The sequence below is a fragment of the Phyllosticta citriasiana genome, assembly GCF_038021145.1.
Source record: "Phyllosticta citriasiana strain CBS 120426 chromosome Unknown IWZ02scaffold_8, whole genome shotgun sequence".
NCBI lineage: Eukaryota > Fungi > Ascomycota > Dothideomycetes > Botryosphaeriales > Phyllostictaceae > Phyllosticta > Phyllosticta citriasiana.
In genome coordinates, this window is record NW_027117285.1 from 943,458 (window position 1) to 971,194 (window position 27,737).

Below are 27,737 nucleotides of genomic sequence, written 5' to 3' on the forward strand. Positions count from 1 at the left end.
GGGGTTCGACCAAACAAGGCAATCGGAGATGGTCCTTGGATTGGATTGGGTTCAACTCTTCTCTTCCGCACCGATCTGCATCAGAGCGTCTGTCCCATCGACCTCTGCCACCCACAACTGCTCCTCCGCTCTCTACTCCATGACTGTGTCCGCACTCCCTCAGGTCGAACCATGTGAGCCTTTGCAACCTCCTGCTCTCCGGCCCTCCATTCCTTACTGCTCTGCCTCCCAGCCCGTCCCGAGCGGCTACGCATCTCGACTCCCATACTAGACCCTCTCTGCGCTCCGATCGCTCTCTGATGCCCTCGCCGTAACTCTGCCAATAGCCATGGTCACTCCCCAGCCCCAGGAAATGTCCTCGAGCCCCTCGACCTCGACTCTCCGCCTTTCGCTCGGTCCTCTTGGTCGGACAGCTTCTCGAAGAGGCTCCATAGCCTCGCTATCTTCGCGTGGTCCGGTCGACAGAGAAGTTCTCCGCGAGGCTTTGGATCAAATCCACACCTCGGCCTCGCGCTCAGAGTCGCTGACGACCTTTGACCAATTTGCTACCCCCCCACCGGCTGCAGTACACGAGAGCAAAGGCATAGCAGGAGATTTGGTACAAGGGGGGCTTAGTGGGTTGTATAATAGGTTCAAAACGTCGGTAGGAAGACGGAGGGATAGTGGCGGCGGCCCACCGAGTTCAACGGGCTACGATAGCGACGGCTCCATCTCCAGCACGAGGACGGATGGGAACAGGAAATCAACCAAGAGCGCAGCAGGGACGGCCGTGTCCTCGCCGGTGCTTCTGTCGACACCAACGTCTCATCTGCAGTCTCCTCTTGTGCCCTCTTTCAAAGATGCCCCAACCTCTCACCCCTCTGAGAACCTGAATACTCCCAAAGCCGCTGCGTCTTCCTCCACGTCTGCAATCACGCCTCAGTCTCCTTTGATGTTCCAGACCAAGGCTAAGCCTCTCTCTGCTCTTGCTCCTGTAGAACATGTGGCTGGGCAGTCGCGTACGGGTTCGAGATCCGAGTCGACCTCAGATCTTCACCACAGCAGGCGTGCAAGCAACTCGACAACGTCATCGCAATTGGACCGGCATGCACATTCCCCTGCTGATCTCCGCCGGAGCATTCCCCGGAGCCATGCACCCGAGTCGCTGGATCCTTCACGGCCCAGCCTCATCCATCGCGTCTCGGAAGATGACAGCTCGAGTGTATTTGGGGAGGACGACGTCCTGCTCGTCGACGAGCCGCTGCCGACCGAAGCAGGAGCTACGTGGTCCAATCGCCTAGACGTAACACAGGGACAGCCGCCCCCAGCCGTCCATAGTGCACCTCTCACAAGGAAAAACAGTCAAGTCGCACAGACAGCGCTGCTGAATCAGCCCAATGAAGCCCCTCCGAAACTTCCAAACACCTCGAACGACTCTCTCGACGAGACTGTCGCCTCTGGCCCGATCCAACTATCCTCGGCTGCTCAGCAGAGTGCTCAGCGCCCGTCAATGGTGTCGATAGGCCCATCCCACCTCCCAGGGTACCGTCCCTCGCGATCTTCTTCTTCAGATGGAATCAGTTCTGTGACCACCCAAGTTCCGGCACGAAATGCCTCAGCACAGCTTTCCGAGGAAGCGCTGCGCTCGACTCCTCAGAGCAAGCAGCCCGAATTCCGGAGCGGTACTACCCTCGCCCAGATGAAGCGGAGGGTACTGGGCAAAGAGTTTTGGATGCGAGACGAAAATGCGAAAGATTGCTTCTATTGTGGTGAAGTCTTTTCGACCTTTAGACGCAAGCATCATTGCCGTGAGTCTAGTTGTATAGTTGTGTGTGCGAGCTTGCTGACAATAGGAAGGGACGTGTGGTCAGATCTTTGATTCCAAGTGTACCTCCCTAGTTTCAGGTAAAGTCTTTGGTCAGTCTGGAAACATTCGCGTGTGCAAGCCTTGCGAGGCTATCATCAATGGAAACGACGATGATTCTTCAGACTACTCGGAAGATGCGGACCAGAGCTCGCTTTTCGAAAGCGAGGCAATATCAAGACAGATCGATCGTAGGGACTCGATAGAAAACGATGCTCTAAAGGGTGCTCAAACTGGGAACGAAAATTACAAGGGAAGAGATCACACTAAAATAGGTGCTCCGACCATGGGCATACCTACCTCGCGAAAGCCTGGAGAAAAGCGCATGCGTTCGGCCGTCATCGAGTTTAACGCGGGGCAAACGATGCTTCCACGTCCCAGTTCCTCTAGATCTTTGCGGTCTCTCGGCATGAGGCCGCTCTCCTCGTCTGGCCACAGGCGCCATCACTCCAAACACCAACATATGCGCATGAAAGATGATCGGGCGCCGTTCCATCGCCACCAGACAGAGGAGCTCGACAAGCGTTCGTTGCCAGCGTTCCACAACGATAGCATCATCGACCCAGATTTGGCCGCCTTCATGTCAGACGAGGAATCAAGCGAAGAGGAGCACCCGAACATCTTTGCAACTTTGAGTCACGACCACCACGACGCTAGTCATAACGAGACGGGCTTGGGAGGCTTGTTGGCCGCAATCAAGAAAGGAAAGTCACGTGCAGGTGACCGAAGCATTGCAAGCCAGTTGGCTGCGCCGGCACGCGATTCGGACTCGCTCAGTATTTCCAGTCGACACGCGCCCCGCTTCAACCGACGCCGCAATCTCAGCGTGAGCAGTGTCACACATCGGCCATCACCAAGGAGAGCCAAGAGCAACAGTCTACTAAAGCCGTTCGGCATCAGCCTCGGGAACTTTGTTGGTGGGCAATCTGGAGCTCTTCAAACGCTTGCCCAAGTCAGTGGTGGCGGGTCAAAGATGGTTCGAAGCGCTTCCATGCATGGCCAACACGCCCCTGCAGTGGAACTGAACCGAGCCAGCCTGCAGCATGTCCGCAAGCTACTGCGACAGATGGTTCAAGATGCCAAGATTGCAAACGTCTCCAGCTGGGAAAAGGCTCTGATGCCCATTCTCTTGAGATGTACCGATGACGTCAATCCCGACGTTCAGCGCAGCGATGACATTGATATTCGACACTATATCAAACTCAAGAAAATTCCTGGAGGCAGGCCTGGCGACACCTCGTATATTTCAGGCGTCGTCTTCACGAAGAACGTTGCACTGAAGAGCATGCCCCGGAGCATACCTCAGCCTCGCGTGCTCATCGTTACCTTTGCGATAGAGTATGCACGTCATCAGCAACACTTTATGAGCCTGGAGCCAGTAATCGCGCAGGAAAGAGAGTTCTTGCGTAACCTCGTGGGCAGGATCGCGGCCCTTAATCCTCAGGTCCTATTGGTTCAACGCAACGTTTCCGGACTCGCTCTTCAGTACTTGGAAGAAAACAACATTACCGTCGTCTACAATGTCAAACCCTCAGTCTTGAATGCCGTCGCACGTTGCCTACAGATTCGCATGATTTCGTCAATCGACAAACTCGCCACGGATCCGTCACATCTGGGGCAATGCCAGAGCTTTGATGTCAAGACCTACGTTCACGGTCGCGTCAAGAAGACATACATCTACCTGTCCGGGTGCAAAAAGGAGCTTGGTTGTACTATTGCGCTTCGCGGAGCAGAAGTTGGGACGCTCCGGAAGCTCAAAGGAATCACCGAGTTTTTGTGTTACGTTGTCTACAACCTCAAGCTGGAGACTTGCCTGATGCGAGACGAATTTGTCCTCATTCCTTCAACGATCCATGCCGAACTCAAGGCTCGCGAGCAGCTTACTGGCGCCGGTGCTCAAGTCAAGCAGCCCGCTGCATTGGAAAAGAAACAAGACCTCCTCCAAGTTCCTGGAGTCAAAGATGGAAGAAACCTGACCGCCTCTTCTGAAAACGAGACTGACCCGGAAAAGGCGGCGCTGCAAGCTGATGTGCCGCACGCGTCGGCTGGTGAGGAGATGTCTGTCCCAGAAGATGTTCCCATGCCGTCCTTTTATGGCGACATGGTTGAAAAGCACAAGACCAAAATTCTTTCCGCCTCACCCTTTATCCAATTCTCTCAACCTTACCTCTTGACGCAAGCGCGTGAACAGGAGCGGCGTTTGGAGTATCTGAAGCGTTTGCGGGACCGTTATGGTGAAGAAGACGACCAAGAAGACGAGAAGCGAGAGGTTGAGCCGAAGCAGGTCTTTGAGCTTGTCCAGCCAGAGATGGTGCACTCGCTCGTTGACAAGGCTTCCAGACAAGTTCGAGACTTTTTGCATGCTGTGCATGACGCCGAATACGACAAAGCCATGCACAACTATCTGACCCAAAAAAGGCAGTGGGAGATGTATCTTGCGGCGAACAACGACCTATTTGATCCATACACGCACCAAAAGATCGCCGTTCTATACAGCGTTGTCAACTCAATCACGTCGACTCCTTGTGTTGGCCCCGAAATCATCTCTCTCGAATTCTACAAAGAGCATGACCTCGAGCCCGGTTTTGCTGCCGATTGCACACTCGGTCAATATGTCGAGGACCTCTGCTACACGGCGACTCAAATATGCACTGCCAACGGGTGCGGGAAGAAAATGCTTGACCATCACCGACACTACATTCACGGAGACGGCCAGATGAGTGTCGTGGTTGAGAAGTATCCATCCAAAATTCGTGGCCTTCACAACACCATCCTCATGTGGAGTAGTTGCCGAATATGCGGCCAAGAAACTCAGACAATTCCCATGTCTGAAAGCACATGGAAATACTCGTTCGCCAAGTATCTTGAGCTAACTTACTGGAGTACCAACTTGCATCCACGGGCTGATATTTGCCCTCACGACATTCATCGAAATCATGTTCGATATTTCGGCTTTGCCAATACAGCGCTTCGCATCCAATTTGACCCTATCCAGCTCTACGAGGTCATTGTGCCGCGCCCGACGGTCACTTGGAAGGTCGACCGGGATCTCAAATTGAAGAACGAGCAGTTTCTCAAGATTGAGGAGCGTTTGGACCGCTTCATGACTTCGGTCAAGGCTCGTATCCGCAGCATCCGGGTCGAAAGTGTGGTGCCCGAGAAAGCCGAGGCTTGCAAAGCTGAAGTAGAAAGGTTGATGAAGCGTGCAAATGAAGAGCAGGATTTCTTGAGGAGAAAACTCCAAGACAAGTACATGGGAAGCAGGTACTACGAAATAATTCCTTTGAACAGAGCCATCCGAGCGATCCATGAGAAGGCACTGGCATGGGATGACACCTTTGTCAAGTTTGAAAAGACGTTCTTTCCAAGCGAGAAGGACATTCAAAGGCTTGCTGTCTTGCAGCTCAAAAAGATTTTCCTGGACCGCGACGAAAGTCAGACGACGGTGAACTCCATTGAAGAGGGTGTTGAAGAGGCACCGGCTGTGCTTGACGGTGGCGAGAAGATGGATGACGAGAAGCTCAAAATCCAACCAACGCCAAGCAGTATGAGTCCCGAGGAAACAACGGACATGTTGAAAGAGGTAGTTGAGCAGCAGAGCGCTGCAGAAAAGAGAGATGCCGACACACCTCCCGAGGGTGAGCCGCAAACAGAAACGCCATCTGAAAAGTCACAAAAGGCAGCCAACATGGATCCAAGTTTTGGATTCCAGTCTCAGGCCGTGGATAGACAAGACGTGCGTCATCTAGACCTGGCTGTGTCTGCCGGCTCTCCAGGTTCGCCAAAAGGTGGTCAAGGACAACCCACGCCGTCTCATCCCGAATTGCAAGCTTCTGCTGCGGCAGGCGACCTTTCACGTAGTTCCGCAACATCAGCCACTGCGTCGACCGTTATTCCGCCAGTGCCGCTATCTCGTGGCATCTCCGACATTGTTGAGCAGATGCGAGGTCATACCGATGTTCAAGATTCGTCAGAGAACACGCCTGAATCTCGCATACCTAGACTATCGGACATCCCCAAGCGCGACGTAGGGTCGACCCTTCTGAATCGAACTCAATCAGCAACGGGCATGGCTCGTATACAGCAGCAAGGCCTCGGCGCCCCTCCAAGCAACGGGGCCAATTCTTCAGAAAATGGCAAGTCAGACGCAGGGAAGCCAAGCTTTGTGGAGACTGCCCGCACACTTGAAGAACGCATGTCGAAGCGTCTCAGTAGTCTTGGCGGTACCTTGAGAGCCAACAAGTCATCAATGATTCCGCGGTCGATCCCCAGCAAGCAGCAAAATACTAAGGTTTCTACTCTTGCAAAGCATTTTGAGCAGCTGAGTAAAGAGTTTGAAAGACAACGGCTCAGAGAACGCCACCAAAGAGCAGCGAAGAGTCGACAGGCACGGGCTTATCCTCTTGCATCGTCGAAACCGATTGTCGAAGTGTATCGAGATGCCCGCGACGCCGCTCAAGAAAGGGAGACTGATGAAGACTTGTCCGGCACCAGTCCACCACAGAGATCCAGTGTTGATACTAGCGCTCTCGATGAGAGTGGCTACACTTCAGCAACGGAGCCCACGAATGAATCACGATCGTCGGCCGAAGAACATCCTGGTGACTCAACCGAAGTTGTGAGGCCTGTTGATGGTGGTGAGAGCGTCACAGACTCTGCAAGCCTTCATCTCACTTCTGACGCTGAGGCCGAAGCAAGTGATGTCGATCACAGCCTGCTTGAAGACATTGGGATTCCGGACATCGGCGACGATTCGCAGAGCCTGCCCACGATGGATTCCTCCATGGATCTCAGTGTGGATCTGCCCAAGCACGAAAAGAGTTTTATGATGAAGATGCTCAACAACTTCTGGTCAGAACGCTCTGCAAGCGGCTGGACCCCTCTCGACTACCCATTCGCCCCCATTGAGCATGTGTGGGAAGACTCGGACATTATTGTGCGCGAGGACGAGCCCAGTTCCATTATTGCGCTGGCCTTGTCCAGTGCAGATTATCAGGCCAAGCTTAAAGAGTTTCGGTTCGAGCCAGCCGTCAGCGAATCCAGCGAGTACGACCCGGCCATTGTTGAAGACGAGAACATTGAGCGGAACCTTAGGCACAAGTCCAACACCAACATCAAGTACGTCTTCCAAAATAGAGGCGTTCGGGCCACGTGCAAAATCTTCTATGCTCAATCGTTCGACGCTCTGCGCCGCAAGTGTGGCGTCGCCGATCGGTTTGTCGAGTCTCTGTCTCGCTGCTTGAAGTGGGATTCAAAGGGCGGCAAGACAAAATCTCTCTTCCTCAAGACCCTGGACGACCGTTTTGTGCTCAAGTCGCTGTCATCAGTCGAGGTCAATGCCTTCTTCAAGTTTGCCCCCGACTACTTTTCCTTTACCCATCAAAACTTGTTCAACAACCTGCCATCAGTGATTGCCAAGATGTTTGGCCTCTTCCAGGTCACCATTAAGAATCCAGCGTCGGGTCGGGACTTTGACTGCTTCATGTTGGTCATGGAGAATTTATTCTACGACCGTGGTAACGATCTCAGGCGGTTTGACTTGAAGGGATCGATGCGCAACAGAAAGATTCAGAGCACGGGCGAGCAAGATGAGGTGCTCCTTGACGAAAACTTGGTTGACATCATCTTCGAGAAGCCAATTTTTGTTCGAGAGCACACCAAGAAGACGCTCTCTTTGAGTGTCTACAACGACACGCTCTTTTTGTCGAAGCAAAATGTCATGGACTACAGTCTGATGGCTGGCTTTAACGATGCAGACAGGGAAATCGTCGTTGGCATCATCGGTAAGCTTCCACCCAAGCCAAAAATTGGTCTGTGATGCTAAGATTTTGAACAGACTGCATCCGCACCTACACCTGGGACAAGAAACTGGAAACGTGGATCAAAGATCGTGGCAAAAACAAGCCGACAGTCACAAGTCCCAAGGACTACCGGCAGAGATTCCGTGTCGCCATGTCGACATACATCCTGCAGGCACCGGACTTTTGGCATGCTTTCAACACAACGGCAGTCCAAGCCCAGGCGCAGGCACACGAACAGAGCAAGTCGAATCTGCTGCACGGAGGAGGAGCAAGTGGTGCTGGTCTGGAGCCGGTCGACTCCAACAAGGGACGGGACCAGGCTGGTGGCGAGGAGCTCTTGCAGGCGCAGGATGGCTCGACAGTCCAAGTCGAGTGAGTGAGTGAGTGAGTGAGTGAAAGACAGCAGGATCGGTGATTTTCTTTCCTTGCGCGATGCAACGTTATGGGCGGTCTTTTGATGAGAGCACATTCGGCCTTTTGCGCCCTGGTTTTATCGCGGGATCAGGCATAGCGAGGCGCATGATTTGGGAGGATTGAATTTCCTCGCCACTTCTTTTCCATAGAACATGATAATGGGTTCTGGGGGATTTAATGCACGACTTTTCTTTTCTTTCTTCTTGGCCCATGGTCGTCGGATTGCCTCATTCAGTTGGTATTCCACGTCAAGCTGGCGATGCGAAACTTTGTCCAAACTCTGGCCAGTGGTGCTTCCTATGCTTGCAGCATCCCACCTTTGAATCCTGCCAATTAGCGGCTCTGGAGGGGTGTATCTGCGACTGAAAGGCATTTAGGTTGTTGCTCGCTACTCCGCAGCATGCGATGGTGCAAGCGGTCACGTGTGTTTCGTCATCACCACCAACCGCCCATGGCTTAAGAACACCGCGTGACTTTTGATCTGGAGAGCAATCAATTGTCGGTGTGTTCCAGATTCAGGTGTTCGGCTCGAGTTGTGTCTAAGAATTGCAGACCTCGAGTAGCCGTGGAACACAGTCTAGCAACGAGTGAACACTTAACTGGAAACGCCTCACCACGATGGTCGCAGCAACATCGAACGGCTCCTACGGAGCCAACGGGACCGCCAATGGCAGCGCGAAGCCCAAAAAGAAGATGATCCTCAATGCCTTTGTGGAAATGTGTAAGTCATCATTCTACAACAAAAAGGGACATGCTCCAACACGAAAGCCAGGCAGCGGGCACCAATCGCCGGGGCTCTGGAAGCACCCGGACGACGAGTCGATGAACTTCAACAGTGTGCAGCACTGGATCAAGCTGGCACAGCTGCTCGACGAAGGCGGCTTCCACGCCATGTTCATCGCCGACGTGCTGGGCGGCTACGACGTATATCGCGGGCCGCGCAACCTCGAACCGGCCATTGCGTCTGGCGCCCAGTGGCCTGTCAACGAGCCCGTCCAGGTCATTCCGGCCATGGCGGCGCAGACCAAGAATTTGGGCTTTGGCGTCACCGTGGCGACGACGTATGAGCAGCCGTATCATTTGGCGAGGAGGTTGAGTACGTTGGATCATTTGACCGGGGGACGGTGAGTTGTGCTTTGTTCTTCCCTTATGATGACTCTTCTTCCATGATGGTCATTTCTGCATTTTTGGCATGAGTTTCAAGGATGCAGTCTAACGGAATGGACACACGTCTGACGTGAAACAGAGTCGGATGGAACGTGGTAACCGGCTACCTGGATGCCGCAGCGAGGAATCTGGGAATGACATCTCAGCCCGACCATGATGAGCGTTATGCCCTGGCAGAAGAGTTTATGGAAGTGGTGTACAAGCTGTGGCAGTCGTCGTGGCGCGAAGACGCCGTCGTGCTCGACCGCAAGACAGGCGTCTACACCGAACCCAGCCGCGTCCGCGAAATCAACCATGAAGGAAAGCACTTTACGGTGCCCGGACCGCACATCTGCCAGCCGTCGCCGCAGCGCGTGCCCGTCATCATGCAGGCGGGCACGTCCAAAGCTGGCACGGCCTTCTCCAGCAAGCACGCCGAAATGGTGTTTGTATCGGGGCACAACCCGGCCAGCTGCGCCAACTTCGTCAAGACGATCCGCGAGCAGGCCAAAAAGTACGGCCGCGACCCGCAGAGCATCAAGGTGCTGAGCAAGATTTGCATCGTGCTGGGACGGACGCAAGAAGAGGCCGAAGCCAAGTTTGCAGAGTACGCGTCGTATGGCGACACGGAGGGCGCGCTGGCCCTATTTGGCGGTTGGACGGGCTACGACATGAACCAGTATGACGATGATGAAGAGCTGCGCGTCGTCGAGACAAACGCTATCCGCAGCTACATGGAGGCGCTCGGCAAGCACAAGCCAAAGGTCGGCAAGTGGACAAAGAAGGTGCTCGCTGAGAACGTCACCATTGGTGGGCTGGGAGGCACGATTGTCGGCTCACCCGAGAACGTTGCCAACGAGCTTGAACGCTGGATCGAGGAGTCGGATCTGGATGGCTTCAATATTGTGAGTTTCCCATGACGAGAAGCGCGAAGACTTGCCTGAGCTGAGCTGAGCTGAGCTGAGCTGACCATCGACTCAGGCATACGCAATTCTGCCGCAATCCTTTGTCGACATTTCCGAGCTCTTGATCCCGGAGCTCCGTAGACGGGGAATCTTCCATGAAGGTCCTCAGGGAGGCACGCTGCGCGAATTCATTTCCGGCAAGAAAGGCCAGAAGCTTCCAGCGGCGGACCATCCTGCCTCGAACTACCTTTGGAAGGCGCCGACGACGCAAGAGTATGCTTCGAGGCCCTTTTCATCCGTCGTCGGTGCCGCATCGCCCATGAGAAGCTCGAAACCGTTCTCGAGCCTGGCTTCCGGCTTGGCCAGCGGCAACCAGGCCTCGAGCATTGCCAGCAGGTCGTATGCGAATGGTGCCTCTCGTGGATCTGCAGCTCCGGGTGCGTCGCTGCACACGTACGGTGCACCTGCATCAGACGGGTTGCATGGAACAAATAGAGTTCAGGGCGCAGACAATGGAGTAAATGGCGTCAAGCCTGCTGCGCCTACTCAGCCGACGAAACTGACCAACGGCATTGTAGGGAAGAAGAGCTTCAACAATGTGTTTGATTTTGGCTTTGATTCTCTTTCCCTTCGAATTGACTGATCTCGTGGCGCGATTGTGGGTAGTGTCGAGAGAAATATTTTCTCCTAGAGCCAGGGCTGCGCCTGGACAGCATTCAATCAATGCTGCGGAGGAAGCTGGGGCACTGCAGTTGCCTATTGCAGATGCACCTGGAGAAGACCGTTTTCTGACAGCCACTTAGGCACGAAAGTTGTAGTTGAAGTTGTGTAATGATGAATAGAGCGAAGGTTGGTAGTAAAAAGGTTAGTCGGTTAGATTGGAATCATGAAATCTGGAAGTATTCTTTGTTCTGTAGCTTTCTGCTGTCGATGATTTTTTGCACGCTGTATACAGCAGTCCGCAAGCCTCGGAAGGCTTACTTAGCGACGGGGGAACAAGGGGGGAGACCTGGTCAGCGTCCGCCTCGAGCTTTTGTTGCGTCTGACCTGAATTTTTCCTCGCTCTCCAGCATTTGCTTTTCCTTCGTAGAGCAACGATGAACGCAGGTAGCGTTGGTTAGGCATTGCTTGTGTGTTTTCGCTCTGCCATGCGCGCAGGGCAGTCCTGGCCTACACTTGGACCACGTATTCCTTCTCTCCCTTTCTGATGTGTGGAGACCATAACTGAGCCAAACTAATTACGCCGAAAGATGTCGAAGGTGATGTAGGATTATGATGGGTCATATAAACAGGATACAAGAGATAGTGGCAAAAGTAGAAAATGTGCTTTTAGCTTTGAGCGAAGCTGTTCGCAAACGTTCCCTGAAGTGGAACAGCGTTCCCTGATGCTTTCCCGGTCTGGAAGTAACGCTCCATGTCGCAGGGGGGCACGTATCCCCCTGACCCCCACCCCTTTCGCCCTTCCCCTGGCCACAAAAAGAACTTTTCTATCGACCAAAAATATCACCCCATCTTCATCATGAGGAATGGAATTTCTCTCCAACAGGGAATCGAACCCTGGTCTCCCGCGCTTGTAATACGAATATTGACAAGCGGAAATCATCACCACTAGACCATTGAAGAAATCTAAAGTCTCCGAGAGAAAAAGAATTTATATCTTTCAAACAAATTGAGGAACTGCGAAAAGCACAGCGTCCCCGACCCCACAGGCGGATTGCTAGACCTCGAACGAACGAGGGGACGACTTTTCGAGTCTTTCGGAGTATATTTAAGAGTTTTTGAATGTCGTGGGTGGTTGTATGGGCTCTTAAAGGACTGCGAAAATGGATGCGTAGGTGCGTCACCTCGGTAGTGGTTCAGGGCTACCAAACCACCAACAAGACATCCGCAAAAACGCAACGCAAAAAGTCGTGCGCGGAGTCCAAGTACACATACAAATTCAAGCCTCAAATGCTCTGGTGGAGGCGAGGCTTGGGCAGAATGAATGCTTTGCTGTGGTCAAACTTCACCGAGCCCTTGTTTCCTGCCAACCTCGACCCCATTTCAATCCATGCGACAAATTTCAATGCTTCGAGCATCACAGGCTATCTGCAAAGCTTTCCGAAGCATCATCTCCGAGCAGCTGACGTTGCTCGACGAGCAAATGTAGTGGGCGTTGGATTTCAAGCGCGGAAGTGATTGCACGATTTGCTCAAGTCACTCGCTCATTCCCCACACACTACAAGGTAAGGTACAAACGGAGTGGTACCAACAGAGTCCTCGCCCATCCATGATAGAGTCATCATCAATATTTACTGCACCAGCTCAGTAGTAGGGCGAGTCATTCGCCGAAAACGCCCGCACGCCGAAGTCAAGTCAGAAAAGCAGTTATATGAGGCGGACCGGTCTTGAATGTGAACAGAGAGCTGATCTAACACAGTCAAGTGGCCTACACAGGTATCTCTTTGCTGTTCAAGGAGTAGAGATGGAAGATAAGAAAAATCGCTAATCGCAAGTATGACCCTGAAAGCAAGCCGGATCCTGCCCTGGCCTAAGAAGTCCCCGGCTCCCCCTTCTCACCGACTCTTCCTTCCACCCTATTGTACGTGAGTCCAGCCTCGACGATAGGCTCCGTCTGAGCTCTTTCGCGTTGGATTTGCTGCTCTGTTTGTCTCTGCCACTCCATCTCCTGGGAATAATGCGTTCCGAGGGCCGACAAGAATCCCTCGGCATTACCCAAGCCAGCAAATCTGTTCATGCTCCTTTCATACGCTTGTTCATTTCGAAATATTTTGTCATGGGGGTTTGGATGAGACTGGACATAATAAGCAGCGCCGAGAATGCCTGCAGCAACGGAAGCCAGGAACGTCGAGAAGCCGTGAATCAATGGTTCTGGAGGAGCATACAGCTTCTTTCCTGGCGGTGGAATGACTGGAGAAGGGAGAATATAGCGATTCAATCCAGGAATCATCGCCGCGATGTTTTGGACAATGTTTGAAATGGCGCCGGTGGCCGTGACCGGCGCAGACGGTGCCCATGGTAGCAGCAAGCCAAGCTCCCTGCGACCCTGAGTGATGAGCTCAGGGCTACGGCGAAGGTCGTTCAGTGCCATGAAATCCGAAGGTTTTGGGTTTTCCGCCCCGACTGTCAGCGAGCGCATGCGATTGATGTATTCCTCAAGGTGCAGATAACGGGTCCTGATGTGATCTGACAGCCACGGAGAAGGCATGTCAGGATACAACATGAGCGCGAGGTATCCGAATGCCAGGCAATCTAGGGTGGTCGGGTGGTCGGTCTTGAGCAAAAACTCCTTTTCCTCGAGAAGGGCGTCAAGCGGTGCCAAGCAGTCATTAGCAGCTGCTGCGAGCTTGAAGCGCGACGCGTATTCTGGCTGTCGCAAAAAACCCTTCAACCCTCTGCCCTTGCCAAAGATCAGACTGTTGCGATATGGCGCTGGCCCTTGATCTTGGATGCCAGCATTTCTTTTCGCAGCTGAGAAGCTGTCTTCCACAACACCCTCGTTGTCCGCAAAACTGTCCAAGTCAAGGTCATCCAGACCCAAATGTTGTGTTCGCAACCGCGCAGCCTCGCGGCGAGCCCCAGGGACAGTATAGTTCAAATGCGCGGGGAGGAGGGCCGTAAACGCGGGGGAAGTTGCCGAGTAATAGTTTGCGGATGAGACGTAGAGGTTCAGGTCGACAAGAGGGAGCGCATTGGCGCGAAGAAACGAGGTGTAACTAGCAGAGACAGCATATCAGTAGTGTCGCGTGGCCAGAGAAAGCGGTCCAACACGTACGCAATGATGTCGGCGCGTCTCCTCTCGCTGAGCTCCTCGTCGAGGTTGCGCTCGATGGCGCTGTGCTTTTGAAGGTATTGCACAATGGCATGAAATCCGCTAATCCAAGTAGGACCGTTACGCAGGGCAGGGAAGGCTTCTTATTTTTTTGCATTAGCATCGGGGCTCTCTGGGAAACTAAATCTCCTGAGACGCACGCACTGTTCGGGCTCAGCGAAACATCGTGAGCTGCAACAACTGCCCAGGCTCCGTCGCGCAGAGTTTGTTGTGCGTATGCAATGGTGGCGATGCACTCTGGGTCTACTGACGGCAGGCCAAAGCCCGGACCCCAGACGTGCAGCTCCAAAACCATGATATGGGTCGGGTGGGTGCGATGATGGTGTTGAAGTAAGAGTCTTGTTGCAGGGGAGGAGCTCCTGTCCCTTCCATTTGGCGGAACGCTCAGATCCTCCGCAAAACCTCCGAACGTCATCGCAGCTGCGCAACCACGCACCTTCGCCATCTTCGCAATCCAACGACCTCAAATCCAGATTCACCTCTTTCGGCTGCTCTCTGCTTCCAAGAAAAAGGCCTTCTGGAGCTTTTGCAACCGCATCACGCATTGCCCCAGCCCGCGAGTCGGCATGGCGCCCATTCGCCGCTACCTCCGAATCACAGGGCATTCTGCCCTCGAAGTGCGCATATACCTCGACAACCCTGCCTACGGCGACCCTTGGCTGCTTCGCCAAAGCGACCCAGCCTTGCCACGCATCATCGAGGCGGTGAGACCTCTGGTGCTCCCCAAGTTGTGGGAGGAAAAGGAAAGGATCAAAGGCAGAGGCAAAGGCAAAAAAGGTGTGAAGGACGTGGTAACTGGAGGTAAGCATAAAACATCACCATGACAAATGACATCATATTCCAAAGGCAGTCAATGCTTGAGGGTCTCATGTTTGCCACGACTCATTCCCATGAATACTGATGGGGTCTTGCAGATGACTTTGAAGTATCCATATTCCTAACGGACAATTCCACGCCCCATTCACTTCTTACAAAGAACAAGAGATTCAACGATAAACCCCGCCTCAAAAGTAACTCTGGCAAATTGACCGGCTGGCTTACCACTGGCAAGACCGTCGAAAATCCACTTGACTTGGCTGTTGAGAGACCACAAGAGACAATCACAATCAGGGATGAGGAAGGAGACCAGCCGCTCTCACTATCCGACATTCCCGAAGCACCGACTAATGGCAGCGGTGAGGACCAAACAGGCAGTCCTGAAGGACTGTTTGTAAACGAACATTCCAGCGAATCCGAGCATGCTTCGGGATCCTCGTCTCGCCGAGGAAAGAGAAAGCAATCCGCAGTAGCTGCAGATGATCAAGTAGAAGGGCTCAAAGAAGACAAGAAGAAACTGATGCTCAATACATCGTACGATGGCTTCAGTATCTATGGTCGAATTCTCTGCTTGGTCGTCAAACGCAAAGGAGCCGCAGCGAAAGGATCTGGCACAACCGGATCGACGGCACAGGCTCCAAGCAGCCAACAGATGATGGAGAACTGGGTTTCCACCCAGGCCGCCGCAAATGTCGGATCCGAAGAAGATGGCGATGATTGAGAATCGAGGATCACAAAAACCATGCTTTCAACCAAGGCATAACCGATGACTGGGCCAGATTGCGAACCTTGGCCTCGTAAATCAGCAGGTTCGGGTACGCCAGAAGCGAAATGACCACGCTTGCGTCTTCGTGATGGAGAAGAGGCTTTCCTTGCGATACGAATGTCCAAGAGCATAGCCGGTTTCAAGGGTACGTGATACTTGCCAGCTTTCAGGTCCAAGTTCTTCAGGCCAGAGAAGCCTTCTGGAAATGGATCCCATTTTACATCTCCTGGCGCCGCACTGGAAGCTCAACGTTCTCGATCCGATCCAACGAATCGCTTCCGATATGCAGGTACAGAGCGCCGAACTCGTACTAAGCCTTGAAAACCTCGTCTCACATCAACAACGGGCGAGATTATAGGGGGATGCCTTGAGCAGCTGTTGGGATCCCATGTCTTCCATCAGGAATATCCCTGTCCGAACACGCTCTCTGTTGCCCGTCAGGCGATACTGTCCGTGCGGCCAGGCCCTACGCATCTCATCTGGAGATTCTTCGTTTGACACGCCTGTGGGACGAGGCGATGTGCGCGCATCCTTGTTTCGAGAAGTTTTCTGGAAGGCTTCTTCTGCCATCGACGCCAATCCTTTCGTCACCTCTCATCTCTTCCGCCACCAGCGGGTCAACGGCCAACGATCAGTGGGTCTCGTGATAGCGTTCGCCTTGCAAGGCTCCATTGCTCGGCGTCTTTCGTTGTTGCAACCGCCCACACGTGGTCAGTTCGTGTCCCCCGTGTCTTCACCGAAACAGATGAACGGATGATGAAGGGCACCAAACTGCTCTCACCGAGTAACGACACGGTGTCTCAGCCAGACGCTCAAGACGCCTGTGCCGATCAATCCGGCCGCGCGGTAGAAGAATTTTCTGGAAGGCAGACTCAGGGTCCTTAGGCGAGTCCACGCGTGTAGCCATTGTATGAGACGCGCATGCGCGTTGACAAATTCGAATTGCTTGCTCCTTGCCCCTTCTACATCCTGCTTTGAATGCCCTGGACGCCGACGACGGTCCTCCGGCAGGCATCCTTGACTTGTTTGCGGCAAAGCCTCGCCGGAGTTTGAAACGAGCTCTGGAAGGGCCACGGGAGCGGTCTGCTTGTGAGTCATACTGGCATACGTAGCAGTGGCACACCGCTCGTAGAGCGAAGCCGCTGTCTGTGTGCTCGGCCCAATCGATTCGTGATGATTCTCGGCTCCGGCAGGGCTCGTTCGAGCAGAGGAAGCGGTGAAGCTGGAGCATGTGCGGCAGCCTGCTCGAGCCGCAACTCAACAAGTTTTTTGGTGTTTGGAGTCGTCTCGGAAACTTGGTGCCCTGCATGTGAAAATCTGACGCTGCTGTGACGGCAGGTCGACTGACCGCCTGTCCGCGAGATCCGGACCGCCATGCCTGGTGTTGTGGAAATGCGGTGCGGTGCGGACAAACATCGGTCGAGATGCCTTAATCGCAAGGCGCCAGTCCGTCCTTGTCGAGGGAAGCTGAAACCGACCACCAAAAGCATGCCTCGTGAGGCATCTCAGAAATGCCCATCAAACAGGATGCCTAAGGAATAAATCCTCATCTTCGCCGGCAAGGCTGCTCTGGCGACGCGTGCTCTTGATGACTTGCAGGCCTTCACACAGACAAAGACGATCAAACGCGTTTGAAGAGGAAAGCCGATCGACAATCGAAAGATGCTCGACTGATACTGCTGCGCGAATTTGCATGTGTGCCCCTGGCTAGTATGCGGAGAAGTGGAGTCTTCAGTGCGGGTGAGGTGGCTGGTGCGATGCTGTGCTGATCAGGCAGTTTTCACGTCAACCACACTCCACCTCAACCGCAAGCATTGCATGATGACGTTTGAGTTTGTTAGGGCCAACAGAAACCCTGGGAGCCATCTCGCAAAACCTGTTTCTCCGCGGTCCTGTGAGAGAGCATCAGAATACGAAGACGAAGCAATACAAGCACCTCCAAAGTCAAAAGTCAAGACTTGGCTCAGCGACAGTAAGTAAGCAGCTTGAGAGTCAGAGCAGGAAGCAGGAATGGCTGAATAAGCGTTTGGTCCAATCAAAAAATTCGGAAGGAGACAGACAGCATGGAGAATCAAAGTCTGTCGCCGCTCACCGCACTTTGCGAGCAGCTACCTACCATCTGCTGCATCCCCGTCATGAAGCGAGAGACCCCTCTTCTTTGAGTCACTTAGCCGGGAACGCATGCAAACAAGCATATCACGAAGAGCGAGCGAGGTCAACCGACTCGAGAGTCAAGGTATGATCAGAAGACCAGTCTCCCGAAAACCACCCACCCGGATACGCCGGGCGAGACGGGCCAGCCAACCAACCAATGCAAGGTACGAGCAGCGGGAAGCTTTCCATCCACCTTCTCTGCATGTGCAACAAACCAACAAACCTTTTGCTTCCCCTCTCATGACATGACCAAGAACGCGTCACACCCAGCAAGCGCCTGTAAGGCATCCACGGAAAACACAGCCTCTCTTCTTCCTATCCAATCCTCCCCGCCCGCCCCCTCTCTTTCTTGTCCGAGTCTTGTCCCCTCGTCGTGTCGTATCGCATCCCACGGCACCCCAAGCTTTCCCCACATGCATCACCGCAGCCATGGCAGTGACAGTGACGGCAACAATGACGTTATCGCAGCAACCCCGACCCACAGACGAACAATCGCCATACACAGACACAAAAGTACGTGCGAATACGTCGGCATCATCTGATTTGTTTTGTTTCGTCCCTGCCTCACTCACGTTCCCGTCTGCATCTGCTAGGTAGCCTTGGCTGAGGCTTTCCTTGCGCCTGCGTGCGAAACAGAGGGAAAGAGCATGGCAACAAAACAATTCGAAAACCGACGGCTAAGGCGAGACGGCAGGCGGCAGACGATAGACGGCAGAAGGTAGGACGAAACAGGGCGGTTTTGAAACGAAACGAAGCGGCCGCGGCCGCTGCACCACCTACCTAGCAGCAGCAGCAGCAGCAGCGGGAAGCTGTGGCGGCGGCGGCGGGACGGGAGAACTGGGCTGGGGCTGGGCATGACTGATTGACTCAATGACTGAGTCTGTAACATGTTACAGAGTACCAACAAGGATGAGATGCGCTGTGGTAGGGCGGTTGTGTGTGTGGCTGTGTAGGTAGGTGTCCTCTCGCCGCTACCAGACCCAACTTGGTTGCTGCCATAGTCCCAGTATATAGTTGATATTGGCAATACCAGAGTGGGATTGGAGCCACTGTAGCTGCTCAAGATACACTTCTTGTGATCTGTGTCTGTCAGGGTTAGGCAGCGACATACCCACCAACCGTACACACCTACTACCCAGCCAAGGGCAGACAGAACACTTGCTCACATTGCGTGTTGCTCAACACCACCAACCCACCAGCCAAAAAAAAAAAAAAAAAAGAAAAAAAAAGAAAAACGCGCGAAACAAAAAAGTCACAGGCACCGCCACCATCGCCCAGCACCAACGCCGAGAGCCCGTCCGCGGCAGGCGGCAAAACAGGGCAGACAAAGAGGCAGACAAAAAGAGCATGACGGAATGACTGAAGAGGGCGGGAGAAGGAGGCGGTTCCTGGCCACGTTACTATAACTACACACGTTCATACTGTACCTGGTAAATAAGTCGCGTGCTAGGAACAAGTATGTAAGTGGCCAAGTTGCCGAGCGGTGCGCGTGTTCGTCTCGTCCGTACAGTGGCACCATGGCCCTCGTATACTCGCCGCTGTGGGTGAGGCGCATAGGACAGGACAGGACAGGACAGGACAGGGAAGATGGCTGTAGGGGCGGGTGTGCGAGGGGACGACCTAAGGGATGGGAAAGGGTTACGTATGCTGCTTTCTACTTTTCGTCTCTGTGTGCGGTTTTTCGGCAGGCGGTGACGGCGGTGACGACGACGACTGTGCGGTTGTGCCGGTCGCGTTGAGTATGTGTGCATGATGGCTGTGCGCTTTGGTATGCGAGCGAGCGACTACGAGAACGACGAAAAGGAGAAGAAAGGCACCATTGTGGGGATGAGCGAAGGAAGACCAAAAAAAAAAAAAATTTAAAAAATTTTTTTTTTTTTAAAATATCTGGGAAAGCTTAACCATGCTCTGCGCGGAAGGGGTGCTCCATGACGAGCCAGAGAAAGGCATGCTGACAGAGACAGTCGAAAGTGTGCGGGTAGGTAGGGGTAAGCATAGGAGATGGTGGAATGAGGATGTCCTTGCTCGCCATGGTCAAATTGTCTTGAAGCGGATTACTTCGCAGAGATTGCTTTGACATGAGACGGACGATTTAGAGTCTCGTCATTTGTCTACTTGGTCGTCGCCCAGCCGAAGTAAAATTGATGTGATATCGGTGGCTGTCTACTCCAAGTAGAGGCGCTCTATCTGCCAACGGCCGACTAGAAAGGGAAGGCTCGGTCGCTGTTGGGAACGATTGAATGTTGCAGAGGGAAACAGACAGATAGGCAGGTCGATAAGGGGAACGACAGAGCCAAAGGATTCTGTCGTCGTCTAGGACCCGAGAAAGCACAGGGTTATCGAGCCAGCTGGTGCCCGAGCTGACCCCGGATTTGCATTCACCTGCCCGAGTAAGCGAGCAGTAGCAGCGAGCGAGCCGTCTCATGATTCCCCGGTTTGCGACGTCCGCGGTTCGCAAAGTCCCGAGACGTTTGTTTGATTGACCGTCCATCAACTCTCCTGACTGACTGGGGGCGATACTCGAGCATCATCCGATAGAACCTCTCGAATAGGATTTTCGCGCTGCCGTCACCGACAGTTGAGACAAAAGGGCCGCCGGGGTGAAGACGCAGGCACGCGCGGTACGTACTGTTCGGACAAAGCTGCTGCTCCGAATCTCATTGGCGGCGGTTGGGCTGGCATCAGACGGAACAGTAAACCCCAGCTTGCCCAACCGAAAAGAGCGCACGTTTCAGACTGACAATGATGCTTCAAAAATTTTTTCTGTTGCATGTTTTCTCAACCGCTGTTGTTTGTTTACGAGGTCATACCCATGATAGATCTTCGATGCATGACGCTGGAATTTCGATTGAACATGGTGCAACATAAACAAAGGCGTCAAGTGCAAAGCTTACCACTCAGACCACTTTCTCTGCTCCACTCGACTTGTCTCTTCTCGCGTCTGTGGAGTCCTTCTCGGCGACAAAACTTTCTTTAGCATTTGACGACACGGTTACGGGTTAAGGCCACCTGAGTGCGCCCGAAATGGGTTGGGCGCGCAGAAACGGAAAGGAGTCATTGGAACGGCTTTGCAGAACCAAGGCGACGGGACTCGCTGATGGCACCTGACGGGATGAGACCGTGGATAAACCAGAGGGCAGCGGACGCAGACAAGGCGAATTCCCCGGACATGCTCGAGCCGGACGGGACAAGTCAGGAAAGATGGTGGGTATCCGCACATGCGGACCCGAGTAGATCTGGAAGTCAAAACGGCCCCCGCAAGCAACGGCTCTTCGGCGCCGCCGACTGGATATGAGCGGAAGCGAATGATGATGATCCTGAGGAAGATTCACGAGGCCACGAATAGAACGGCAAGGCGCGCCACATGCCCCGTGACGCCAGGCAGCAGCTGCGGTGGAAGTTGATGGCAGCATCGCGAACAGAGCCACAAGCCCACGTGGTGGGGAGAGCGCTCGAGAAGTATGCAGGGGTGAGGCTATGTGGGGATGCTGATAGACTCGGCCACAGGATCAAGGTGTTGGTTCTGCAGCGCCCAGGACGAGGAGTCATGAAAGCATTGGTCCTAGAGCAGATGTTCCGTACCGTGCCGCAACTCCTATCGACAGTCAATGCGCGAAAAAGATCCAAGGTCGCGTTTGGGACAAGGTGCATTTCCCGGAAGCCGAGCTGGGCCCGCGGGCATGCTGAAACATTGCGGCAATAGAGCCGGCGGAGAGGCATGGCATCGGACCCTGCGAGCGGCTGGAGTGAAGAGTGCCCAAGATGTCACGGCCTGGAGACGGTGTCTCTCGAGGAGCCAGGGTCCAGGGCATGGTGCTAGTCAGGAACAGCCGTCAAAGGCGTTGGACAAGCCTTGCCCAGGCGCCAGGCTCAGCAGGACAGAATCGGAACCACGCAATTCCGCAGAATGGAGGGCCACGCTTTGAGCATCAACAATGGACTCGGCTGTGCCCGCAGACGTGACCTGGTGGAGAAGGGCGTGGAGAGATGGCTGGCGCTTGAAACGGGAGTCCGGGTGGGGCGTTGGCAGAAGGACGACCAGGGTCTCTCTGTGTTCTTCCCAAAACGGCATCGGAGGGCGCCCAAAGCGGTTTAGAGCCATCTCTGGGGTCCCCGATCAGGCAACGGGCGGCGAGCAATGCTTTGGCAGTGAACATTGACGAAGATATTGGTTCTGGCAACAAGCCAATCGATCCACGTCCTGACTTCCTGCTTCTTCCAGAGGCACAGCTCAGAGTGTTGCGCAACGCGTCGGTTGGTTTGGAATGAGGAGACTGCGGAGATTGCCCACAAACGCGGGCACATGAGGTGAAGCAGTAGCAGCAGTGTCGATCGACTATCGGGTTGGAAGTATGTTACGAGGAATGCCTTGTGCTCATCCCCCAGAGATCGGGGCACATGGCCTGTGAGGGTGACATGGCGATCTTGGAAGTAGCATGGCAGATATCTGGAGGCGGCGCTACGGCAGTGGTCGCAGCTAGCAGCCGTTCAAGCGGCGGCCAAGGAACAAGTGCTCAAGGGGAAGGCGACGCGACCCCTGACGATGCTCCAGGCGGCGAGATGCAGTCCAAGTCGAATAGAGATGACTGGAGTGGCAGCATGGATGATGTTGAGGTGGTGGCATTTGATGCAATGACGCATTGCAGCAGCAATACTGCGGGGAGCTCATCTGGGCGACCTAGAGCAGTGCAAGCATGACGTGAGCGACATGTATGTGCATGCAAGCGAAGCAAGGCAGCGGCAGTTGGAAGAATGCAATGGTGATGAGTCAATGGAAGACAGCAAGATGAAGAAGAGAATGGTGACCTGAGTGACGATGGCGGTTTGCTCGGCCGACGCGTCACAGACAGTTGGTCACGTCAGATCAGACGGGACTGTATGTGGTTGAGAGTTCAATGAGAGAGGTGCTTGGCCCGAAAAGGACGCCGAAAGCGAGCAGCGGTCTCAATCTCCGGGCATGCCCAGTGCGCGAAGATCTCGAACCTGCAGAAGGGCGGGAGAAGGGGAGCACGAGCAGTGTGGAGAGTGAAATAAGTTGACTGCCCGCCATGAAGTGGACGACGCGAAGCCACCAGAGTCGGTCCGACGAGTATCCAAATTATTCTTTGGCGGCGCCATGGTGAAACCTGATGTCACTGGCGACAAATACTCACCAGACATTACCTAGATATCCACATGTACCTACCGTACGCGTACTACTGTGCGTTCAATGACCGTGGACGCCTCACCAGCCGGCGGCGGCGGCAGCGGCAGCAGCAGCAGCAGCAGCAGCAGCAGCTGAAACATGCAGCCAAATGTTTGATTCGGTTGTTTGCAGGCAGTGAGCGACAGAAGGAACCCAGCGACCCCCGGCCAAGGGCACGGTTCAGGCACTGCCGGTCAGCCCGACAACAAAGTGCCCGTGTCGTGCCTTGCGCAAGCCCTTGGCCGCCTCACCAGCATGGCCCTGGAAGCCAGCCAGCAGGGGCCCCAAGAGCTTATTACACCACTGTCCGAAACGGCATGCCTGCCTCACACCATTCCAAGCCCAAAAAGCCATAAATACCATCTTTCCGCCCTGCCGCTTACATGTTGAACCAGCTTCATCACCACTACCATCATCACTTCTTCTCTCGTCTACAAGACTAGTGTTCACTTCTCTCCTCCTCTCTACAACCTCCTCCACCACCACCACCACCACCACCACCACACTCACCAACACCTCCAATCCTCCACAATGCCGGCCACCGCTCACCTGCCTCCTTGCCCCGGCCCTCCTCCTACCAGGCCTCTGCCTCCTCTCCCCAAGAACTAAGCCTGCTGCTCTGCGCCGCTTTGACAACTTCTGTCTTCCCTCTCGGCTTCTCTCGCTATCCCCATGACCGCTTTTCGCGACACTCGGATCTCCTTGTCATCCTTGTCCTAGCAACAACGGGCATCATTCGACTCCACATCTGGTGTTTCATCAGCGATTATCATCTACCACGCCGACCCCCGGCCAATCATTCTTATCACGCTGGCTCAATCAGCCAGCGGTAATATTAAAGTGGCCTTGTCCACCATGCGCCGCCACTGCGGGACCTCGCATGCCTGATACCCGCACCGCCAGGGTCCCAGGCACGAGTTCGCTACTCCACGCCATGCACCTCGCCGCATGAGCGCTTCTCGCCGACACAATACGGGGACCGCTTCGCAACCCCCTCCGTCACATGGTCGGCCTCTCCTGGCGCCGAAGACGTCTGCGTCGGGCAAGCTTTGCGCTGTCCTGACCCATCTGCTCCACGACTCTATCCTCAACCTTGTTCTCTATCAAAGTTCGACTTCGCTGCAGGTCCGGCATTGTCGACCTCGGGCGATCCTGGACGCCTTCGTTACCTCTCTCTTTTTTAATTAACGAGCGCCCTTGGCGACTGTAATGCATCAATGGCGCCGGTTGGGTGGGGGTTCTGTCATGTTGCATCACTCTATCATGGATTGTTTACGCGCTTCATGCGCCTTGGGAGGTTTATGTGGCTTTCATTTTCATGTGAGGAGGATCATACCCGGGCAGATTGTGCGCGCCCACTCCTAGTTACTGCGACCTGTTCACCAGGTCTCGAATATCAATCGTTGCAAACACCCTTTTGGATGCTGTGCCTCTCAATGATGATCTTGATCAAGGCCTTGTGGTACCCCGGCACTGCTGTTTCACAAAAACTGCTCCTCACCGCGGAACGCCCAAAAAAAAAAAAAAAAAAAAAAAGTATCCACTCTCCAGACTAGGGTGTTTTCCTCAATCCCTACCGAGCTGCGTGCCAATTGTTAATGCGCGCACCTCACGAGCGCGATAGGCGCATTGCTGTGAGCCGGCTCGATGCAGTCATTCAGTCATGCAGCTGCATGTCGCGGGGATCTGATCTGGCGGGGTCCACGACTGACTCTGAGATTGACGGACAAGGCTGGACGATGATGAAATGCTCCTTCAAGTCGGCCACGGGACCAGCACCGTCCGGGTCAGAGCATTGCCCACCAGGCACTTTGTTGGGCTGTAGGATCTCCAACTGTCTGTGGGATAGAGGTCCTGCCTCTCAAAATGTACAGACAAACCTGCCGCATCCCTGCCACCCGTGTGCCTGTCTACCCGTCCGTCTGCCATGGGCCAGTGGAGGAGGGCAAAATTTGGCTCGGCAGCCTCGTGACTGCATGTCCGCGGTTGCCGCACCTTTTTTTTTTTTTTTTCTTTTCTTTTCCTCTTCATCTTTTCACCGCTCGTCCGGCGAGTCCATGGCCCGAGGCACAAATTCCACAATCACGCGGACGCGCAAACACTCCACTCCACGTCTTGCCTTGTTTTGCTCTTCCCTACCCGAACGGCTCCGGCTGCCAAGGGAACAATAACGGGCGCTGCCACGTTGCTGAGAAGAAAAGGGCCACTCGTCCGACGCGCGCTGCATCATGCATCACATCAGCTCGCCATAAACCCACGTGTTGGCAATCAGCACACCAAGGACCCAAGGTTGATCTGCTGAGACTGGAGGGAGCTGGGGGACCAAGGTTCCTCGCAACGACAGATTCTGAAACGCGGATAGGCCAAACATGATGCAAGCGGATCATCCTCGCCACAGCCGTCTATCATTAGGAGCAAGCAGCGTAGGAGGCTGGCCGGAATGGATGAAACGGCGCGTTCGTCTCGCGAGCGCCAGGCCGCGTCTCAAGCTGCTGCTCCCCTTCTTCCTCTCGTTCAACTGGTTCAGGACCCTGGAAACTCGCCCGCTGCTCATCAAACGCCCCATCCCGCCCAGCTTGCACCATCCAAAAATCTCGTTTGCGACTTGCGCATTGTTGCGTGCGGGTGATTGCGCAGCGCCTCTCGGTGCGCGTTCCTGGCTACTCTCCACTAGCTCATCCTTGCCGCCCTGGGTTGGCCACCAAGGACCCTTGTTTTAGCAACTTCACAGGTGCCGTTGCTTCAGCGCCCCCAAATCCTGAACCTCTGCCGCGCGCTACCCACGTCCGGGCGTCTACTTCCTCGCCTCTTTGCTCTCGCTATCGAGGCTGCCAAGCTCGCTGCCTGGACAAGAATATGATTGGGGCCTGTCGCGCTGCGGCACAGTCGTGGCCGTCAGCTGCAGGGATAAGGGGATTGATTGCCAGTGGGGAGCGTACGATTTGACACCAACACCACAAACCCACCAGTCCAACGCCACCTGCCACCGCCAGCCGCAGCGCAGCGCAACGGCCACGTCTCCTGAAGGAGCAATATTCCAGAATGTTCGTGCCAAGACGCTAGAAGGACGCCCTGACGGAGCAAACACGTCTCTCTGTGAGACCCTTTCGACGCACTGCAAGAGAGTCTCACGAGTTGGGGTTCTTTGGAGGCACGTTCGGGTGGCAAAAACACGCGCGGGCCGATGAATGTTGACATTTTACCCTTTGAGCAATGTCATCTCGGCATGTCAGGGGCCGAAAACTCTGGGGAGGGGGCTAGGGGCGGTGAAGAGGTGGCCCGGTCTGTGTTTGAAAGAGCGAGAAAAGAGCACTTGGACCCCCCCCCCCCCCCCCCCCGAGCTCGATGAGCTGCAGAAAGACACCTCCTCCCCAGTGAGGTCTGTGACCAAAGTGGAGAGCGAGAGAGAAAGAGGCGCGGTTGAAACCAGGGCGGACGAGGGCACGCAAAGTCAACACCACGGCCGACCCAAGCTCCTGCCTCCTGCCGCGCTTTGAGCAGCTTCAAAGACGTCCATCCGCATTGTTGCGCCGGCGCTCTGCTCCAGGAGAGTTGGCGATCCATGTCGTCACAGGGTCGTTTCCACGGGGCGCGAAGTGCTTTCCTCCTTGTCCGTGTCGCGCTGCTCGACATCAAGCCGTGGACCAGAGGATCTTGCAGGTCAATCGGCTCGCCAGATTCATGAAGCAGGACATGCACCGGACATCGGGCACGCCCGGACTTATTCGCTGTGCGTGTCCGGCTCTTGGAGCGCTCGAACCAAGCCAACAGGACGGAATTAAGATACGAGCGGGGCTTTGAGCGGCCAAATTCGGTTGCTTCCGTCCTCTCACAGTCGCTTTTTTCTGCTGTTGCCGCGCGCACTGCCACACTGTATATCGTCTATTCGCGACTGTTCAGGCTCCGTCTGGGGCCGTGGTTTATTCCCGGGAGACCATGACCACTGCCGACATCGCTATGCTGTTGCGGAGAACCAAGCCCGGGGAAGGACTTGATGTCGCACGTGAGAGCCGAATTTTGACCAATTCGATGACTTCATACATCGTGGGATCTGAGGCTTGGCAACGGTTCACGCGGATGGCAGGTGTTAAAAGTGAAGCTGGATCGTCGTCCGTGAGGGATCAATGAACGACTCCAGCGGCCTCATGCTCGCTTCGCTCCCGTTTTGCTCCGCAAAACCAAGGCCCTTAGCAAATAAGGCTGATATGGCCGGGGACGCCGACAACCAACGACGTCACGGGCAGCTGCAGCGCTGTCGACTGGAGGGAGCGGTGTTTGCGGTGTGTCGCTCGGTAAGCGAGCGAAAGGATGAATTGGGAGCATCGCCCATGCCTGCCGGCGATCATTGTTGGGACCGGAGGGCAGCAATTTTCATGTGGTCGGTCAGGCAAGCGTGAAGAAAAGCAAGCGCCGGCCGGGTCGACAAAAAAAAAAAAAAAAAGTTTCGATACTCCTGCTTTGCCCGCCGGGCATCGCAACTACGTGCCCAATGTGGACGACACCGAGAGCAGAGAAGAAAGCCAACACGAGAGCCAATGGTACAATCATCATCGTCATCAGCGTTATCATGGACCCTGTCCTCTCCACATTGTAGGTGTGTCAACTGTCAAGACCCATCGGCTCGCAAAGCGGAGCGAAAGGGCAAAACTCTTCGCATCATCGTCGTCGTCGTCGGTGCCAAGTGCCAGCCGAAAGCGCCGTGACGGAGATCTTCATTGCGCTGCAAGCATCAACGCTGTACCCATCAGCCCTGCGTAGACAATACTAAACTCATGCATCTTCGATTCTTTTCTAGCTGCAGCCATCGGCATTCCAACAAACTTACCTTGTGTTTCTGTTCACTTCGAACACTATTGACCTGCGCCTCTTCGGCCC

General features: G+C 54.5%; 4 protein-coding genes and 1 non-coding gene across 5 annotated transcripts; 3 read left to right on the forward strand and 2 right to left on the reverse strand.

The window, feature by feature from the left end:
- The first annotated feature begins 21 nt into the window (after window positions 1-21).
- IWZ02DRAFT_454510 (uncharacterized protein) lies at window positions 22-8,421 on the forward strand. Its single transcript, XM_066767727.1, has 3 exons — window positions 22-1,787; window positions 1,837-7,626; window positions 7,680-8,421. Exons 1-3 carry the CDS (start codon window positions 329-331, stop codon window positions 8,018-8,020), a joined length of 7,590 nt encoding a protein of 2,529 aa, XP_066621768.1. The 5' UTR covers window positions 22-328; the 3' UTR covers window positions 8,021-8,421.
- An 81-nt stretch (window positions 8,422-8,502) lies between these two features.
- IWZ02DRAFT_296730 (luciferase-like domain-containing protein) lies at window positions 8,503-10,846 on the forward strand. The gene is made up of 3 exons (XM_066763867.1): window positions 8,503-9,182; window positions 9,305-10,109; window positions 10,186-10,846. Exons 1-3 carry the CDS (start codon window positions 8,677-8,679, stop codon window positions 10,750-10,752), a joined length of 1,878 nt encoding a protein of 625 aa, XP_066621769.1. The 5' UTR covers window positions 8,503-8,676; the 3' UTR covers window positions 10,753-10,846.
- Window positions 10,847-11,644: 798 nt separating this feature from the next.
- On the reverse strand, window positions 11,645-11,732 carry IWZ02DRAFT_t83. Its single transcript has one exon. It is a non-coding gene; the product is annotated as a tRNA-Asp (tRNA).
- Window positions 11,733-12,204: 472 nt separating this feature from the next.
- On the reverse strand, window positions 12,205-14,272 carry IWZ02DRAFT_454515 (Tom37 C-terminal domain-containing protein). The gene is made up of 3 exons (XM_066767728.1): window positions 14,086-14,272; window positions 13,885-14,023; window positions 12,205-13,825 (listed from the first exon to the last, which is right to left on the reverse strand). The coding sequence occupies exons 1-3, from the start codon at window positions 14,234-14,236 to the stop codon at window positions 12,640-12,642; spliced, it is 1,476 nt and encodes a 491-aa protein (XP_066621770.1). The 5' UTR covers window positions 14,237-14,272; the 3' UTR covers window positions 12,205-12,639.
- Window positions 14,273-14,343: 71 nt separating this feature from the next.
- On the forward strand, window positions 14,344-15,669 carry IWZ02DRAFT_296785 (uncharacterized protein). Its single transcript, XM_066763869.1, has 2 exons — window positions 14,344-14,742; window positions 14,856-15,669. The coding sequence occupies exons 1-2, from the start codon at window positions 14,508-14,510 to the stop codon at window positions 15,476-15,478; spliced, it is 858 nt and encodes a 285-aa protein (XP_066621771.1). The 5' UTR covers window positions 14,344-14,507; the 3' UTR covers window positions 15,479-15,669.
- The last annotated feature ends 12,068 nt before the right edge of the window (window positions 15,670-27,737 follow it).

Excerpts from the sequence above, each read along its gene's own strand:
- IWZ02DRAFT_454510 (XM_066767727.1), top strand. The coding sequence starts at position 329 with ATGGTCACTCCCCAGCCCCAGGAAATGTCCTCGAGCCCCTCGACCTCG. Across the intron at positions 1,788-1,836 it reads TAGACGCAAGCATCATTGCC|GGACGTGTGGTCAGATCTTT; the intron begins GTGAGTCTAGTT and ends GACAATAGGAAG. Across the intron at positions 7,627-7,679 it reads AATCGTCGTTGGCATCATCG|ACTGCATCCGCACCTACACC; the intron begins GTAAGCTTCCAC and ends GATTTTGAACAG.
- IWZ02DRAFT_296730 (XM_066763867.1), top strand. The coding sequence starts at position 8,677 with ATGGTCGCAGCAACATCGAACGGCTCCTACGGAGCCAACGGGACCGCC. Across the intron at positions 9,183-9,304 it reads GATCATTTGACCGGGGGACG|AGTCGGATGGAACGTGGTAA; the intron begins GTGAGTTGTGCT and ends GACGTGAAACAG. Across the intron at positions 10,110-10,185 it reads ATCTGGATGGCTTCAATATT|GCATACGCAATTCTGCCGCA; the intron begins GTGAGTTTCCCA and ends CCATCGACTCAG.
- IWZ02DRAFT_454515 (XM_066767728.1), bottom strand. The coding sequence starts at position 14,236 with ATGGTTTTGGAGCTGCACGTCTGGGGTCCGGGCTTTGGCCTGCCGTCA. Across the intron at positions 14,024-14,085 it reads TGTTTCGCTGAGCCCGAACA|AAGCCTTCCCTGCCCTGCGT; the intron begins GTGCGTGCGTCT and ends CAAAAAAATAAG. Across the intron at positions 13,826-13,884 it reads AGACGCGCCGACATCATTGC|TTACACCTCGTTTCTTCGCG; the intron begins GTACGTGTTGGA and ends TGTCTCTGCTAG.
- IWZ02DRAFT_296785 (XM_066763869.1), top strand. The coding sequence starts at position 14,508 with ATGGCGCCCATTCGCCGCTACCTCCGAATCACAGGGCATTCTGCCCTC. Across the intron at positions 14,743-14,855 it reads GAAGGACGTGGTAACTGGAG|ATGACTTTGAAGTATCCATA; the intron begins GTAAGCATAAAA and ends GGGGTCTTGCAG.